Source organism: Nycticebus coucang, chromosome 1 (genome assembly GCF_027406575.1).
Source record: "Nycticebus coucang isolate mNycCou1 chromosome 1, mNycCou1.pri, whole genome shotgun sequence".
Lineage (NCBI taxonomy): Eukaryota > Metazoa > Chordata > Mammalia > Primates > Lorisidae > Nycticebus > Nycticebus coucang.
Genome location: NC_069780.1, coordinates 71,543,504 through 71,561,262, shown reverse-complemented (window position 1 = coordinate 71,561,262; position 17,759 = coordinate 71,543,504). Strand labels below are relative to the sequence as shown.

At 44.7% G+C, this 17,759-nt stretch overlaps 2 protein-coding genes across 9 annotated transcripts in view; one reads left to right on the top strand and one right to left on the bottom strand.

Moving 5' to 3' along the window:
- ZNF827 (zinc finger protein 827) overlaps positions 1–12,395 on the top strand; it is a 192,825-nt gene extending 180,430 nt beyond the window's left edge. The window contains exons 12-15 of one of the 5 annotated variants that reach the window (XM_053582206.1): positions 3,521–3,712; positions 4,853–5,030; positions 6,911–6,938; positions 8,403–8,540. In XM_053582206.1, coding sequence (XP_053438181.1) covers positions 3,521–3,712; positions 4,853–5,030; positions 6,911–6,938 — 398 coding nt within the window. In that variant the 3' untranslated portion in view covers positions 8,403–8,540. Of the gene's footprint in view, positions 1–3,520; positions 3,713–4,852; positions 5,031–6,562; positions 8,323–8,402 lie in introns of those variants that run through there. The other 4 variants (XM_053582210.1, XM_053582209.1, XM_053582211.1 and 1 more) reach the window with 4 other exon arrangements.
- Positions 1–17,759, bottom strand: part of C1H4orf51 (chromosome 1 C4orf51 homolog) — a 162,010-nt gene that overhangs the window by 87,109 nt on the left and 57,142 nt on the right. For 2 of the 4 annotated variants that reach the window (XR_008378637.1, XR_008378632.1), the window contains exon 7: positions 14,282–14,444. The exons of 1 other annotated variant lie outside the window; for it this stretch is intronic. The gene's annotated coding sequence lies outside the window, so the exon portion shown is untranslated. Of the gene's footprint in view, positions 1–13,835; positions 14,126–14,281; positions 14,445–17,759 lie in introns of those variants that run through there. One more of the 4 variants, XR_008378642.1, reaches the window with a different exon arrangement.

The following is a 17,759-nucleotide window of genomic DNA, read 5'->3' as shown; positions in this document are numbered from 1 at the left end:
TGGTAAATTTTTTTGGTCTCAATTTCTGTTTTTCTTTTTAAATTATGAAACATGTAAAGTTTTCTTAAAGTTCTCTTCAGCTGGTTGCCCTAATGTTTGAGGTTGCATTACCTGCACATAGATGTATATCACCAAGAATTTTTGTGATACCAAAGGCAGATGACCACTTGGATCATGGCTAGCCTTGGGTGTAGTTGACAAAGGCCCACAGCTCACTCTGTACAGACAAGACAGAAGAAGGTGAGGATAGAGAGTGGGGAGGCTACTTGCACCAGGATTCCACACTGAACAAGCTGGGCTCTGTTGCCCTGCTATATCACAGAGTGCCTGACACAGCACCTTGTATCTTTATAAATGTATTAGTTTAGGTAGCTCTGCATAGTGCCTTAGGTCTGAGGGTACTTGAATCTGTTTTTAAAGATCATAATGGAAACTAGTATGTCTTAATTCTAAACCCAAATTTAGAACAATCACTTGCAACAGACCAGTCTTAGAAGATGAATTTGTAATATCAAGGATTCAAGGCCCCCACTGAAAATGTTGTTTGTCTACACAATGTAACTAAGCTAGTTAAACATGTAGCTAAGGGCCTGGGAAGTTTCCACATAGCTTCTGGTACCAAAGGAGGACTCAGTATTCTAAAGGCATATACCATCCCTGTTTGTGGTCGGTGACTGAAGTCACATACTGTCTGCCCAGGAACAGTTCTGGTAAGAACAATATTTTTAAAATTCTGTAGCCAAGTGCAGTGGTACATCCTATAATCCTAGCACTTTAGGAGGCTGCAGTAAGTGTATTGTTTGAACTCAGGAGTTCTAGACCAGCTTGAGCAAGAGCAAGACCTCATCTCTACTAAAATTAGAAAAACTAGCCGGGCATTGTGGCAAGTACCTGTAGTCCCAGCTATTGGAGAGACTGAGACAGGAGGATCACTTGAGCCAAACAGATTGAGGTTGCTGTGAGCTATGATGATGCCACAACACTCTACTCAGGGCAAATAGAGTGAAACTCTTGTCTCAAAAAAAAAAAATTATTTATTTATTTTATTTATTTATCTTTTTTTGTTTGTTTGTTTGTTTGTTTGTTTTGCAGTTTCTGGCTGGGGCTGGGTTTGAACCCACCACCTCGGGCATATGGGGCCGGTGCCCTACTCCTTTGAGCCACAGGCACTGGCCAAAAAAATAATTTTTTTTTTTAAATTCTGAACTAAAGAGTTGTCTGCCTTGGGACAGATAATTTGAAAACATTGTACGTGGGCAAATACTTCTTCCTTTCTCTTTTAAAAAAACTTAAAATTGGATGAGTGGTATGTTTTCACTCTGGAAAATTTTGAAAACGGAATAAAAGTAAACAAACGTGATACTGATAATTGTATGCTTTGGATGTAAACCACCATTATAGCTCTGTTTACTGCCAGATTTTCTGTGCTTATGTATGATTGATTTTTTAATCTCCTAGAGTTTACAATCATTAGATTGCTTACTTGACTGATTTGAAGGGAATTGAAGAACAGTCTCCCTCTATTTTCTACTCTAACCTACAACCATGAGGTCCGGTGGAAACAGTGATCATCTTAACAATTTCAAGTCTCCTGAACTAGGAACGAAGTATGGCTCTCCAATTATTTGGAGTTTATACTGTGCATCTTTAACTTGAATTGGTTAAAGATGATAATTTTACGTGTGGCATCAGAACCTCACAATCATATATGATACTTAACTTTTCTCTGCCCTGCCATTATGTTGTTCCTGTCATATATTTACTGCCACTGTGCCCAGCATGAGCTATGGCGTCATAGCTCACAGCAACCTCAGACTCTTGGGCTTAAGCGATTCTCTTACCTCAGCCTCCCAAGTAGCTGGGACTACAGGCGTGTATCACTGCGCCCAGCTAATTTTTCTATTTTTAGTAGACATGGGATCTTGCTCTTGCTCAGGCTGGTCTTGAACTCCTGAGCTCAGACAATCCACCCGCCTCAGCCTCCCAGAGTGCTAGGATTACAGGTGTGAGCCACTGTGCCCAGCTGGATTTTTTTATCACTGGTTTTAAGAAATTTAATAATGTTGGGTGGCGGTCCCATATGGCGGAGGTGGCGGGTTCAAACCCAGCCCCGGCCAAAAAAAACACACAAAAAATAAATAAATAAATAAATAAAATAAAGAAATTTAATAATGTTTCTTGGCAAAAGTTTCTTTATGTTTCTTATAGTTGGGGTTCATTGAGCTTCTTGGATCTACAGGTTTATGATTTTCCTCAAATTTGGGAAAATTTTGGCCAATATTTTTTTTTCTACCCTTCCTATTCCATCAGGGATCACAATCAAGTCTATACTGAACTGCCCAAAGGCATTTCACAGTTCGCTGATGCTCTTTCCATTTGGAGGATTCTTTTTTCTGTTTAATTTCAGGTAGCTTCTATATCTATTATCAGATTTATTAATCTGCTGGTAAGCTGTCAGTGGATTTTTTTTCATTTCAGACATAAAATGGTGGTTTTCACCTGTAGAAATTATTTGGATCCTTTTTATATCTTGTGTGTCTCTACTTAACTTTCTGAACATATGAAATACAGTTGTAATAACTATTTAATGTTCTTATCTGAGTATTCTAACAACTGGATCGGTTCTGGATCCATTTGGATTGATTTTTCTCTCAGTTTGGGGGTTGTGTTTCTTATTTGTTTGTACATCTGATAATCTTTGTTCAGCCATTGTTTTGGGACGCAACTAATTACTTGGAAACCTTAAACCTTTGGTGTCTTGCTTTTATGATTGTATAGGCAGATCTAGATAACTAAAGAGTGATCCAACCCACTACTAGGAGACCATCCTGTTTTCTGCCTAATGCCTGTGAATTTTGTATTTTTCCACCTGGCTAGTAGAAATAGGCATTGTTTCCAGGCCTCTGTGAGTGCCACACACTGTTCTCTACGTCTTCCCGGGTGGCTTTCTTACCCTCTAACCGTGGGTAGTTTCCTCACACCCATGCTCTGATCCACACTGTGCAGCATACTTTGGAGACCGTCTTCAGGTCTCTGGAGTTCTTTGTCTGCACTGCTCTCTCCTGTCTGGTACTCTATCCTGCACAGTCTCGTCTGACCCTCAGCTCCAGCTCCTCCACTCAGAGTCTGTCAGGCCCATCTCTTCCCTCTCCCCACACTGCAGCCTGGAAGGTCTCTCAGGGCAGTGAGCTTCATCAATCAAAGGGCTCACCTCTTTTGTTTTCTCTCTCAGGAACCACTCTTCTTCATGGCCCAATGTGCAGTGTTGTAAGAACCGTTTGATATGTCATGGAAGGAGGCAGGTGACCTAGGACTCAGGCTCTGTGTGTGTGTGTGTGTGTGTGTGTGTGTGTGTGTGTCTGTCTGTCTGTCTGTCTCGTGGGGGTAGGGAGCTGCAGACATATCTCTGCTCCCAGAATGATGGTGCCTTCCTGAGACCTGACTCCCCACCCCCAACTGCTGTCACGCTAAGGATTTTCATCCCCTAAGTAATGGCCAGGGTTATGTTTTTATTTTTCAGGGGAAGACAGGAAGACCCCCAGCGAATCAAATAGCCCCTCTTCATCTTCTCTCTCGGCTCTAAGTGATTCAGCCAATAGCAAAGACGATTCAGACAGCTCCCAGAAAAACAAAGGTGGGAATAACCTGCTGGTCATCTCTGTTATGCCTGGGAGCCAGCCCTCACTGAACAGTGAGGAAAAGCCTGAGAAAGGTAAGGAGGAGGTGGGTGTGGCCTGCTCACCCTTCCCTACTCCTTGATGACCCATTCTTGAGAATAAGCCCTGGAAAGATACTAGGCTCAGGATACAGTATAGTATGCTTCACTTAAAATATGCATTTCCTTTTGGATTGATTTACATCTAAGTATGGGGTAGAAGGATGGGAAGGTTGACTTTGACTCTAAAGCTATATATTTAGCTCCTTATAGCTTGGAGCTGCCCGAGACTGGAAGGGTATAGCATTCAGGCGGTATGGTGGGTAGGAGGGAGCGGGCCTCAGCTCCACTCCTGCCCTCCTCTCCCCCACCCTGTGTGCCTCTACACCAAGCCTCGGTACAGTGGGTAGGAGAAGGCCTCAGGTCCACTCCCACCCTCCTCTCCCCTGCCCCGTGTGCCTCTATACCAAGCCTCGGTACAGTGGGTAGGAGAAGGCCTCAGGTCCACTCCCACCCTCCTCTCCCCTGCCCCGTGTGCCTCTACACCCAGCCTCGGTACAGTGGGTAGGAGAAGGCCTCAGGTCCACTCCCACCCTCCTCTCCCCTGCCCCGTGTGCCTCTACACCCAGCCTCGGTACAGTGGGTAGGAGAAGGCCTCAGGTCCACTCCCGCCCTCCTCTCCCCTGCCCCGTGTGCCTCTACACCCAGCCTCGGTACAGTGGGTAGGAGAAGGCCTCAGGTCCACTCCCACCCTCCTCTCCCCTGCCCCGTGTGCCTCTACACCAAGCCTCGGTACAGTGGGTAGGAGAAGGCCTCAGGTCCACTCCCACCCTCCTCTCCCCTGCCCCGTGTGCCTCTACACCCAGCCTCGGTACAGTGGGTAGGAGAAGGCCTCAGGTCCACTCCCGCCCTCCTCTCCCCTGCCCCGTGTTCCTCTACACCAAGCCTCGGTACAGTGGGTAGGAGAAGGCCTCAGGTCCATTCCCACCCTCCTCTCCCCTGCCCCGTGTGCCTCTACACCCAGCCTCGGTACAGTGGGTAGGAGAAGGCCTCAGGTCTACTCCCACCCTCCTCTCCCCTGCCCCGTGTGCCTCTACACCCAGCCTCGGTACAGTGGGTAGGAGGAGGCCTCAGGTCCACTCCTGCCCGCCTTTCCCCCGCCCCATGTGCCTCTACACCCAGCTTCGGTCCTTGCAGGGTTCGAATGCGTTTTTTGCAACTTTGTATGCAAGACGAAGAACATGTTTGAGCGCCATCTGCAGATACACCTCATCACCCGGATGTTTGAGTGTGATGTGTGCCACAAGTTCATGAAGACCCCTGAACAGCTGCTGGAGCATAAGAAATGCCACACTGTCCCCACCGGTGGGCTCAAGTAAGGAAAGCAAGTACAGAATTTTTTACTGCGTTGTTATTAAACACCCTTACCCCTTCCCTACCCCGCCCTCTCCCCTGAAGGTTATGGGGATCGGTGCAGAGGGGAAGCTTGGTATGAGGGAGTCAGTCAGGAACCTGTGCTGCCTTTAGCTGGGTTGACTTAGACCTGTCCCCCCAGGGGACAACGTATCATGGGACTCAGGGCAAGGATAAAGACATGCTGGATCAACCCAGCATGCAGAGTAGACTCATCCATACTGCTTGAGTTTTGCACAGACTCAATTTTAATGGACTTGGGGACTAGTGTCCTCAAGTGTAAGTCATTACACTGTCACTGCAGTTCACCATCTCTATTTTACATGGCTTGCCACATATCTTTTAAGTAAGCATTATAATCACCCCATTCTCAAAAAACTGGAGCGTTTGAACAGGCAAGGAAGCAACATTTTTCATGCAAAGATCCCATGTTTCATGTCTTCCTGCAAACATGCCAATGCCTTCATCTAGAGAGCTGGACAATGAGCATCACCATTAAAACCCTCTGGTCACAGTGAGACCGTTCAATTATTATCAGAAGTATTGTGTGCCTGGCTCGATTATAGATGCTAGAGGGCACACAAGAATAAAATATCATTTCCATTCTCAAGAAATTTATGTCCTAGCACTACCAGAATTAATCTGCCCAATAATTCTGAAATCTGAGGCCACGTTCACAAGGCACAGCTGGTCTAGTAAAGAGAAAGACACACGTGGTCAGGCACAGAAAGACACAAGTTTTCAAGGCATTGAAAACTTTCATTTTTAGCTGAGATGATCAAGAATGCAAAATTACATTTTACTTAATGCAGAGAAAAAAAAAACTTTTGTTTTAAATCATTTTCATTGTTGATATTAACAGCCTATCAGATAGGTGGCATGATGCCCCTGAATGGGTGAGGAAGAGAGAGACCAAGAAGGGCCCTGAGAGTCGAGTGTTGGGGACAGTGCAGGGTTAGCCCCCCTGTGTTCTCCATGGTCAGGGATACCCTCCTCAAAAACCTGCCCAAAAAGAAGAGTCAAAGAAATAGCACATACTGCTGAATTCTATTTTGTTTCACTCTTAGAGGTCCTTGAGGGAGGGAGAGGGGCGGCTTATGGGGCATGGGGAAGAGGTGATTATAATTCAAGAAAAACAGTAGATGGGAAGTGCCTAGCAAGAGCTTATTTGGGGATTTGATATGGTTTGTTCCCACTGTCCCTTTATAAATATTTGTATGCACTTATTTAAAAAAAAAACCAAAAAAAAAAAAACATATTTTTCTGTGGTTAGACCAGTGCTCATTGACCAGTAGCTCAGTAGCCTTCCCAGTAGCCCAGTCACACCCATTAACTCTGTGGCCCTGCCAGTTTTGGCTTTGCCAGTTCGCCTTTCCTCGGGGACCTAAGACGTCCCAAGCCTCTGAACCCATTGGGGAGAATGCACATTGAACCCTGATGCTTTTGCTGATACAGACACTTCCCATGCGGTGCTAACCGAGCCCTGTGTAATAGTTTATGTTCTAGGATGACCAAGTAGAAGAATACTTTGAAAAAATTGATAATGCCTTCTGGCTATACAGTGAGTCTTTGTTTTGTTTTGTTTTGTTTCCTTTGCCATATCAGAGAATTAATTTGCCTAAGAGAGTGTCTTTAAGATAAATAACGGGAGCACAGAAAACCCTTAGCACTTTGCCTGAGCAGCGAAAGATTGAGCTGTGGGTCACAGAAATGTCCTTAAAATGAAACAGACTGCCAATGTCTAAATTGCTTTTCTGTGATGGAACTGCTTGTACTCTATATCCTGTTCGTAATGCAGATCAAATAAGATTATACTATTATTTTTCTTTTGCCGTAGCTCAGGACAGTGGTGAGTTTCAGACTCCTCTAGGTAAGGCCCAGCTTGGCGTAGGGGTTGTGTGTGCACCTGACCTGGGAATGGGCTTTATATTTCTCTCGTGTGCACTCTTCTGTGAGCTGAGGTTCAAGGGCTAACGGCGAGCTTGGCGCTGAGGAGGCAGTGCACGGTGCACTTGGTTGTGTTGGGCTCTGCTGAACACCTCTCCAAACCCTCCGAGGACAATCCACCCCTGGGCCCTGCCCTGCAGGAGCCAGGCAGGAGTTGAGGCAGCCACTTTGCACTTGCATTCTTCTTGGAAAGAGCAAACACGCTACAGTTACCATATAAGCCACCACCTCAAGCCTGGCAGCTTCTGAAAGAGAAGCTCAGCAGATACTGTTAACACACCCTCGCCACTCCTCCTGGTTCCTCCGGACAGTGGTGGTAGCATAGCCTCACTGTAAAGGTGGAGAAACCAAGCCACAGAGAGCCCAGGCTCTGTCCCATGGTAGCCAGCTACAGCCTGATAAGGTGATGGAGCTGAGACTGACATCTGCCTTTCCAGAATCTACCTAAATTTCCTATAGAGACCACTCCAATAATGAATCAGTACATCCTGAGTGCTTACCATGTGCTCAGTACTCTGCCAAGCACTACAGAGAATGCAGAAGAAATATAAAATACGGTCCTGCCTCTGCGAATCCATGATCCAGTTGGATTATTATTCCCAAGGCATAATAATGTGTCAATAATGTCTTCAAGCTCCAGATAGCAGTGGTCTCCCTTCCTCCTTACCCCTCATTAGCAGATGGGCTGGTAGGTGGGCTTCCTTCTCCTCCCATGCCCCTGCCGTAGCCCTCACCTTCCTTTCCTGACAAGTCAAGTGCTTTAGGAGAAAAGTTTCACAAGTATATAGATGTGTGTACACACACACTCATACATACAGAGAGACACACAGGCCTTCTCATCTTAATAACCCTTTAATAAGCACGATTCTGACCCTTGTGACTTTCTGTTTGCTGGAGGTAGCGCTCCCCCTATAAGCTGTTCTTTTAAAATCTCTTAGCCTTTCTGCGTGTGCTTGGTGTGGTGCATGAAAAGTCGATTTTTTGTGTTGCTCCCATCTAGAGGGGAGGTCAGGAGGTTTAGACCTCCATGCTGTCTGGTCGGGAGGGGGAGGGCTCAAGGGGCCGGGCGGGGGCTGGAGGGGAGCACCAGCTGTTTAGTCCTCGCACTTTCTCTGCTCCCCTTCCCGAGGGCTGGCATTGGCTGTTCCAGCCAGGAGACCACGTGTACATCTAGTGGCCCTCGCCAGAGCTGCTCGTCAGCGGGGACTGCTCTAATAGCAGTGGAAGCCAAGCAGGGCCGTTCTACCCTGAGAGGCGGCCGGGCAGGGCTGGGCTGGGCAGGCCAGGCCTCAGACGCTGGAGGGTAGGGTGAGGGAAGGCTGGGGAGGTACGCATGGTGGTAGCGGGCCTTTCTGGCTGAACCTCCCTTGCGTTGCTTTCCCGACAGGTGCCCATTCTGCATTTATTCCACCAACCGCCCCGCTGCCATGGAGTGCCACCTCAAGACCCACTACAAGATGGAGTACAAGTGCCGGATCTGCCAGACGGTGAAGGCCAACCAGCTGGAGCTGGAGACGCACACCCGGGAGCACCGCCTGGGCAACCACTACAAGTGCGACCAGTGCGGCTACCTGTCCAAGACCGCCAACAAGCTCATCGAGCACGTGCGCGTCCACACTGGGGAGCGGCCCTTCCACTGTGACCAGTGCAGCTACAGCTGCAAGCGCAAGGACAATCTCAACCTGCACAAGAAGCTGAAGCACGCCCCACGCCAGACCTTCAGCTGCGAAGAGTGCCTGTTCAAGACCACACACCCTTTCGTCTTCAGCCGCCACGTCAAGAAGCACCAGAGCGGGGACTGCCCTGAGGAGGACAAGAAGGGCTTGTGTCCTGTCCCCAAGGAACCGGCCGGCCCTGGGGCCCCGCTCCTGGTCGTGGGGAGCTCCCGGAATCTCTTGTCTCCCCTGTCAGTCATGTCCGCCTCCCAGGCTCTGCAAACCGTGGCCCTGTCAGCCGCCCACGGCAGCAGCTCAGAGCCCAACCTGGCACTCAAGGCTTTGGCCTTCAACGGCTCCCCTTTGCACTTCAATAAGTACCGGAACTCAGATTTTGCCCATCTCATTCCCTTGACAATGTTATACCCCAAGAACCACTTGGATCTCACATTCCACCCTCCCCGACCTCAGACTGCGCCCCCCAGCATCCCCTCACCCAAACACTCCTTCCTCGCCTATCTTGGACTAAGAGAAAGAGCAGAGACTGTCTGAGGGCAGCCATGTTCTGTACCAAAAACAAAGAGACAAAGACAAAAAAAAAAAAAAAAAAAAACCATAAAACTTAAACACAACCCCAGCAGGTGTATTTTGCTGCAAAACGTACAGACCCCTGTGGGTCTGAACCACGTGTACTGTATATCTTTAGTAAGGAATAGAGAATTGGCTCTGTGTGTATACCTATTGCATTGACCTGAAAGCTGCTTTATCAATCTTCAGAGAGGTGACCTACTGCATACTTCTACCTTCAGAGGCATGCCCCCCAGCCACCCACTCCTACTCTCAGCCCTTCTCCATACTTTTCTCTGGAAGGAATTTTGTCTTGTTAAACCCTAAAGAGAGTGTCCTTAATAGCAATCAGCACTTGTAAGCTTATCTACTGGTGCATTCGTTTTTCTGTTGGGTGAATGGGGTGTGTGGGGATTTTGAGAGAGAAAGCCGTGTGTCGTGTGCCATGACATTTCTATTGCACCTTCTTTGTACTGGCTTCTTTCACAGCGATGAACATTCTTTTCCCTCCTGGGTTGCTTATCCTCTGCAGTCTCTCCCTGAGCTCCTTCATCACCTTTCCCTCTCTATTTTACAGCTACAGAGTGGTAGGCTTGGTGCTTAGTCGATGAAGGAATGGTAGACTTCTACAGTGCTGCTGGAAATTTCCAACAGAGCATTGGAGACCTTGTGCTCACATCTTCTCTCATTTTGAAGATGCAAGGAATCAAGTGACTGATGTGGAAGAAATATCTCGCAGCACTGCAGCTAACGTCACAACACTTCAGTGTATTTTGTGTGTGTGCCCACACATAGACAACATGTATGGTGCACACACAGTGCATCGTTTTTTTAAGGGCAGATTTTTTATATATATACATATATACACACTCACACTTATGTATATGTATGTATATATTAAATCAGTGGTTACCATTTGTTTGTAGGAAAAAAAAATTGTATGAGTGAAAAGTTTTATGGTTGATAAATCCAGCCAAGGAGATTAAAAGGGGTTCGGATAAATTCTGGGTATAAATGCTCAGACTAAAAAAAAAAGAAACAGCAGTTTTGCACAGTGCTATTGTCTTGCACTAGTTTTTGTTTCTCATCTGAAAAAAAAAAGTGACATAAAAGGAAGAAAATGTACCTTTTTTATGGAATGAGTAGACTGTATGTTTGAAAATTTAGCCACAACCTCTTTGACACATAATGACACAACAAAAAGGTGCTGTTTAGTCCTATGGTTCAGTTTATGCCCCTGAGAAGTTTCTATTGTGTTTGCAGATCCTCGGGCTATAGCGATATCCTCCATGTTATTAGTAATTCTGTATTCCATTTTGTTAACGCCTGGTAGATGTAACCTGCTAGGAGGCTAACTTTATACTTATTTAAAGCTCTTATTTTGTGGTCATTAAAATGGCAATTTATGTGCAGCACTTTATTGCAGCAGGAAGCAGGTGTGGATTGGTTGCATAGCCCTTTGCTAATCTTAAAAAGTAATGGGTGATTTAAAATGAAGAAAGGAAAAAAAAAACCTTTGGCTGAATATGTTCATTGCTTGTGTTTTTAAGACAGCAGAATTTCCAGTATGAAACAGCTGAAAGAGCAGGAAGACATGTCCTTTGTATAATAATGGGAAGTTTGGAATATAAAAGTTTATATATTATTTATCTATTGAAGAACTGGTGTACAAGAAAAACACTTTCTTACCATGTTGCTGTTTTCCATCATGTGTTATCCTAAAGTTGGGATTTTTTTTTTCTATCTGTTTCATCAGGGGAAAAATAAAAGCATCCCTAATTTTCCTCCTCTAGTCAGTTTGCTTCACTGAAAGCTCCCTGGAAATTATTACAGTTCTACAGGAAGCCAGAAGACTGCTGTCTGTCTGTGCCACGGTCCCCCCTACCCTGTCCAAGCCCACCCTCATCCCCCCAGACCAAGCAGGTGTGCTCCACCTCCCTTCCCCGGTCATCCAGCCATGGACAGGGAGCCTGCTTAGTGCCCTGGCAAATCTGTTTACACTAGGGAGATGTCCACGGGGGCAGGGGAGCTGAACTGGCCAGGGCAGGAAGCCCCCATACCCTCAGCCGTCCTCCAGCAGAGACCTTTGCTCTTGGCTGGGTTTCAACCTCGCCATGTCAACGTCTCAGTAAAAGACACTATATAGACAGTTATGGACAATAAACTCCAAGAATACTGGGCTTGTGGGTGGGCTGGGTCTTTTTTGAAAGTCATGTCTTTATCCCCATACAATGGAGAATGTGCCATTTGGCTAACAATGTTTTCAAAATTACAAGTTCAGTGATGACAGGAAAGACAGCCATGCTGATCCCACAGAGGCTGATAGAAAAAGGTGAATCATACTTAAGCACCAGCAGGTTAAAAACCTGAAAGGGTGGCCCTGACAATTGGGACTGTAGGTCTCACAGCATGCCACTTGTGCAATAGGGGGTCCTAGGGTTGAGACTTTCCAAGAGCGAGAGGGCTGAAGGAAGGAGACGTTTATTGCTCAAATGCCATGCATTTCACTGCTTGCCACTGAACTTGTATTTGAATGACTTAGTAATGCTTAATATAATTGGGCGACTTTTTTAGCACTTTGGAAAGAGTCATGGATCTTTCTGGTAAATTATAAAAGTTTTCTGAGTGAGAAAAGGTGTGTTTGGAGTTCGTTTGACTTTTTATATTATTGTTATTAATAAAAAAACTACAGCATTTTTCACACTCCACCTAGATAATACATACCCTTGAATTTGGTTTGCAGTTTGATACTCAGGGAAGGATGTATTCCATAGATATCCTTTCCGTGTAAAACACTAACATCTTTGGGAAATTCATCTACCAGCTAACTTCAATTCTGTTGTCACTATGCATCCTTCAATGAAAGTAGATTATTTTTCCATATAGTAATACAGGAAGGGTTCTCAGCACTTTCTTCTCCCTCTCTCTTTTTTTTAACTCCTCATATTATGTTCATTCAGATGATCATACTGTTAAGGTTTGTGTACATTACTGAAAATTTGTATTGTATAAAGCTTTTTGCATTACAAGGCTGTACAGGGTCATTTTGACAGTAACTGGTATATTCCTTTGCATCTTATGTTGCATTGCCAATTTCTAGTGTATCCAGTTTGAAAGTATAATATACTCTAATTAAAAAAAAAAAAAGGTTGGCTATACTCTTGGTTTTTTTTCTTTCTTGGTTGCCATCCTTGACTACCTGCTAGTCTCAGAGTTTTGTCTGTCTTATTTCATTGTTTTTTCACTTTTCAGGGTATTAATCACATTCAGAAATGTTTATTCTCATAAACAAAATGCAAGTTTTGAATAGCCGAGTTTACAGTGTAAACTATTATTATGTAAGTCATTAATGGCCATTAAGGCTGAGCACATGTTCCTCATTCAGGACAGGGGCAGACTGGTTTTCTTTCTGAAATGATTTAGTGACATTTAAACATGTTCACCAGCCGTACTCCGTCCTGCTTAACATCATTCTATTGACGCCGTAGCCATAGTGGAGGGAATTGGGAACAAATTAATAATTTCATTTGTTTGAATTTGGTTTGCAGTTTGGGCAACTGACATTCTAATCAGGGGGGAAATTGTATGGTTTACAAACCAAATAATTATCCATCCATATGCAAGTACCATTCATATGGAGGGAATGTACCAGAGAAAGAAACTGAGGACCCCCTCCAAGAAAGAGATGAAAAGCACACTGATAAGTTAAAATAGTTTTTAAATTCATTTTAAAGTTCTCTCCATTTGAAACCTTCCCACTAATCTGTGATGATTGGTAAAAATATATAAAGCAGCAAAAGAGAATGTTGTGCCTGGTTTGTAATGGCATCCTTATAATGTCCTTTGCTGATTTCAAGAAATTCTGAACCATTTTAACATTTAAAAAGATCGATTTTACTTTTTAAAAAGTGAGATAATGTAGGAGAAGCCACTTTTAAAATGACTAGCCACTAATCATTCACTATTTTCTCCTTCATTTTTTTCATACACCAAATATATTTTAGATGATTGACTCAAGTTCTTTATGTGATGCAGATAGCAATTTTGTTTTGGGGTGACTGGTGTTTACTGAAAACGCTAAAGAGGTGGGACTTCTTTTGATTTTTGCTAGCACTCACTACAGGCAGGAGAGGCTTCTCATTTTGCATATGCTTTTTATTTCCTTAAAAGTCCACAACTACCTCCCATTTTCCCAGTGGTTGATAATAGCCAGCAATATAAAGAAAATAATCATCAGTTTGGTAATCATTTCCCCTGAAATGGGGCTTCCCGTGACTTTGAGAAATGCTTTGGAAACAGAGCCTTCATGCCAGAAGAGACCACGTACATCCTCTACCACTTCTACTTAACCTAGAAAACACTGAATGTGGACCCAGCCATCCCCAAGCCAGTCATGTGGCCTCTGTGTAAATTTTAATCCAAAATCACAGACGCTTTTTCTAACTCTCATGCTACATACATATATTTTAAGCTAAGACTCAAGGCCATTTTTTCTATGACATGTCCACTGCTGATTGATCATTTGCAGGCCACCAATAAATGATGCCTGACCAGTTAATAGCCACAGTTGCAGGTCACAAGGGAACAAGAACTATCAAGGCTTGCCAAGCACACGTGTCTCCTCCCCACAGTCAGGGGCATCATATTAGAACTCCTGCCAACCAAAGGTCACGTGGGGCTTATGAACAATTGGAAGGGGCAAGCACATGTCATTAGTTGCCAAGGTGCTTCCAGCCCAACGGGAAGAAGGAAAGACAGCCAGGGGAACTCAGCGCATGCAAGAGGGTAGGAGGGAAGTAAAGGGACAGCCACCGCTAAGTGATTTCATGGGTGCTTCCAGAAGACAGGGAATGTAAAACTGGACTCCTTTCCCACAGCACCTCATAACCTGTGAGCAAAATCACAGGTTGTATCCTTGGAGGTCCAGGATGTTCAAGATACTCCCACCAACAGTCATACTTACATATTTCCTCAGAAGACAGGCTTCCCACACAAAATGGGGGTTATTTTGTGCATAACTACAATTAACTAAGCAGGCAAATACCTGGGAATAGGCCCGCAGGTAAATGTAGTGTGGTCATTCCTGGGGATGGAGAGACCCAGTTTTCCCCTGTCCAAGGTCTGAATGGTCTCAAGTATTAATCAAGATCTCTTCTTTATGATATAGTATATCTCCTGTTCATAATTTTTTTTCTTTGTAGTTGGATCTGTAAAATAGAAAAATATGAATCCTGCTGACAGAGATAGGAGCTGTAATAGGGAAAAGGAAAACCAATTGCCGTATCCCCTTGAAATTTCTTTTTGGTACAGTTAAGTATACATTTATTAGTTCTTGGTTTTCGGTAGAATTATAGACTTAGCATGTAGAATCAACCTCAATTTACACTTCAAAATCAATTCTGCTCTCACCAGGCCCTACAGGTGGTTTTCTTCCTTCCATGTTTAGTGAGAAAATCTGGATCACGTATGTTTCTCAACCCTGCGGGACACTGCCATGGAGTCAGACGGCCTGAGTTTGATGTGCAGCTCAGACACAAACATATGGGGGGCGTATGGTTACAACATACCATTAAGGATCGTATAAAAAGAGAGGCTAATCACCTTTCAGACCCCTTCCTACCCTAACGGACAGCATGTAATGAACTGTGATTCTACCACTCTTTCTAAACAAGAAAAGGCCGCCTGACGCAGAAGTGATTGCAAGGCACAACTCTTGCAAGGCAGTTACAGCAAAAATGACACCACAACATTTTCAAGGCACAACAGGCACAGTAGAGGGAAAAAAGTGACTAAAATTATATATTTTCTGCTCACTTCAGAGTTTGAGAGGTCTAAGTTTTTCTCTCTGGTTAAAGCTAAGTCACCATGCTCGGATTGCCCACAGTCAGCTTAAAGGTGGCTTGAATACGTTCAACCACACTGTGGATCCTTAATCCGTTTAGATGAATTAGGCATGGGTCAGGAGGAACCAAGAGCTTTTGCCCCAACCACTGTCATTTCCCCAGCCCTGCCCATCCATTTCATCCCAACTGCTTCCAACCTCCGTGGGTAATGTGGCAGTTGCAACCACTGAGCTTTCAGTATGTCTTTTGTAGTAGAGTCAATGGTTTCTCTTAACAGAAACAGTGAAAGACATTTTAGCTGTAGCACGACAAAAGAATATTCTAATTACTGAGGTGGCAGAGACCCTGGGCAGACAGCAGGAGCTACGCAGTGAAGCGGAGTTGAGGCGCTGTGTTCCACCTGATCACAGCTGGTTGCCCCAGCAAAAGCTGGAGTCAGTCTGAAGGTGAGTCTGTGAGGTGGAGAATGAGAAGGACTCAGCGAAATGATCCTATCTGGTGTGAATGTTCCCAGCACTTTAGCCTCAGGACCGATTTTGGCTATGGCTCAAAGCTCTTCCCCTCTCCCCCAATTCCCGAGAAGGACTAATGGAGTCAGCAGAGCTGAGGACAGTGTTGGGTAGTGCTGTCACCCATGGAAGAGCTGGCGCATGAGAAGCAGGTGGAGAAGGTCTCTCACCTCTGGGGCGGGGTCTCCTGAGGGCCTCTCTCATCTGTGGTGTGCTTTCTGATTTGTCCAGTGGAGAGCTGCTGACTCCTTCAGCAGGAAGCCCCTTGGCAGGAGGGCAGGGACTCCCACCTTACAGAGCCTCCTTGGTGTGGGAAGGTCACAGGAAAACCAGTGGGGATACACCAGCCAAGCCTCTGGGGTATTCCAGTGGGGACACACCACCAGCCTCAGCCTGGTGACTCTCATAGGCCCCATGAACCAGGCTCCAACTGGAGTATGGTTAGGGGCCATACTCATGCTAGGAAGGAAAAGGTGACATTTGTATGGCATTTTCTCTGTGCATATAACTCCCTCAGGCACCTGGTGGCTGCCCTCATGGAAAATGGCTAATTGAAAATGCAAATAGTCTGTCCCTTTCTTTTCCATCTCTAACATACAACTAGCAGTCTTCTTACTAATAGAAGATTGGAATAAACATGGACTGATGGATGGTTGCACAGATACATAGGATGGATATATAAAGAATGCACAGAGTGCATTCATAACAAGGACAGAAACTTTGTGTATGTGTATATATGTACGTGTATGAACATCCAGAAGGAAGGTCACCAATTTTACTATTCCGGGATTCAAATTAAAAGACAATATTTTTCATTTTCCCTTAGTACCGCCAAAAATAAAAACAAGTTGATGAAAGAGTGGTCCAACACATGAAAAGAGTAATTGGGGGGGTCAAAGAAATCTCATTAATCAGAATACCCCCTTGCCCATCTTTTCTACAATTAAATAAATGAGCAGAGCAGCAGGTCATCACCATACTATCAGTCAAGGTCCCATCTCTTTATGGAATCAGACAATAGATATAGCAGCAGCAATAGCTAAATATGCAGGAGTCTTTGTTACACAAAGAGGAGCCATGTATCTTTTTAAATTGGCAGAATAATAATTTCCTGCTGAAGGACTTTACAATTTGGCTTCTCTGCCTGTGGATATGAGGCTAAATACGTACACACATGATTTTTGTGCTACAGGATGCTTGTATAAATACAAGCTCCTCATAGTACCCATAATCCGTGGCCATCCTAATTATTCTCCATCCCTGTTCTTCACAACTCTGTTTCCATGCAAGTTGAACACATCCTAAAGCAAGTCCAAGCTTACCCTACCAACCTCTTCTCTCCTTCCCATGCCCCTTTCACTCTAACTATGATGAATGTCTCCCTCTCTTTTCTATTTATTATTTAATGAGTAATAAATACATGGAGTCACATGCTAGCAGCTGATAGAGAACAGAGATAAGTCAGATACATTTCCTAACTTTAGGGAGTTTGCCAACCAGTAGACGAAATGCATGTCTGAGCAAATGCATTGTTAATACCAGAAAAAAATACACATAAGTTGCTGCAGAAATATTGAATAAAGAGCTACTGATTCTAACAGGAGGGGGAGGAGGCTTTCTGGAGGATGTAGTGTGCAAATTGCAATCTAAGGAATGAGTGGGATTTTTGCAGACAGAAAAAGTGGGGAGGGCATTCCAGATTGAGAGAACAGCTTGAGCAAAGGCAAGAAGGTGAGAAATTGCCTAGGAAATTCTGTTGTGCTAGAAGATTACAATGAAATCAAACAAAGCCAGCTTGCGCAGGGCTTCCAGTTCCTATCAAGGAGACTGAACGTGTAAACCACTCTTGTAGTTAGTAGGAGCTAACAACAAATTTTGAGAATGACATGATGGGACCTGTGCTTTAGGAAGATAATTCTAGCAGCATTAAGAAAGTGCTGTGGTTTGAATGAACCCCCAAAGTGTGTATGTTGGAAACTTGATCTCCAAAGCAGCAGTGTTGAGAGGTGCAACTTCTAAAAAGGTGATTAGGTCATGAAGGCTTTGCCCTCAGAATGGATCAGTGCTGATATCACAGAAAATAGACTGGTGATTCTGGAAGTGGGCTCTTCAAGAAGGGATGATTTCAGCCCTCTTCCTCACAAGCTATTGGCCCCTTGATCTTGGACCT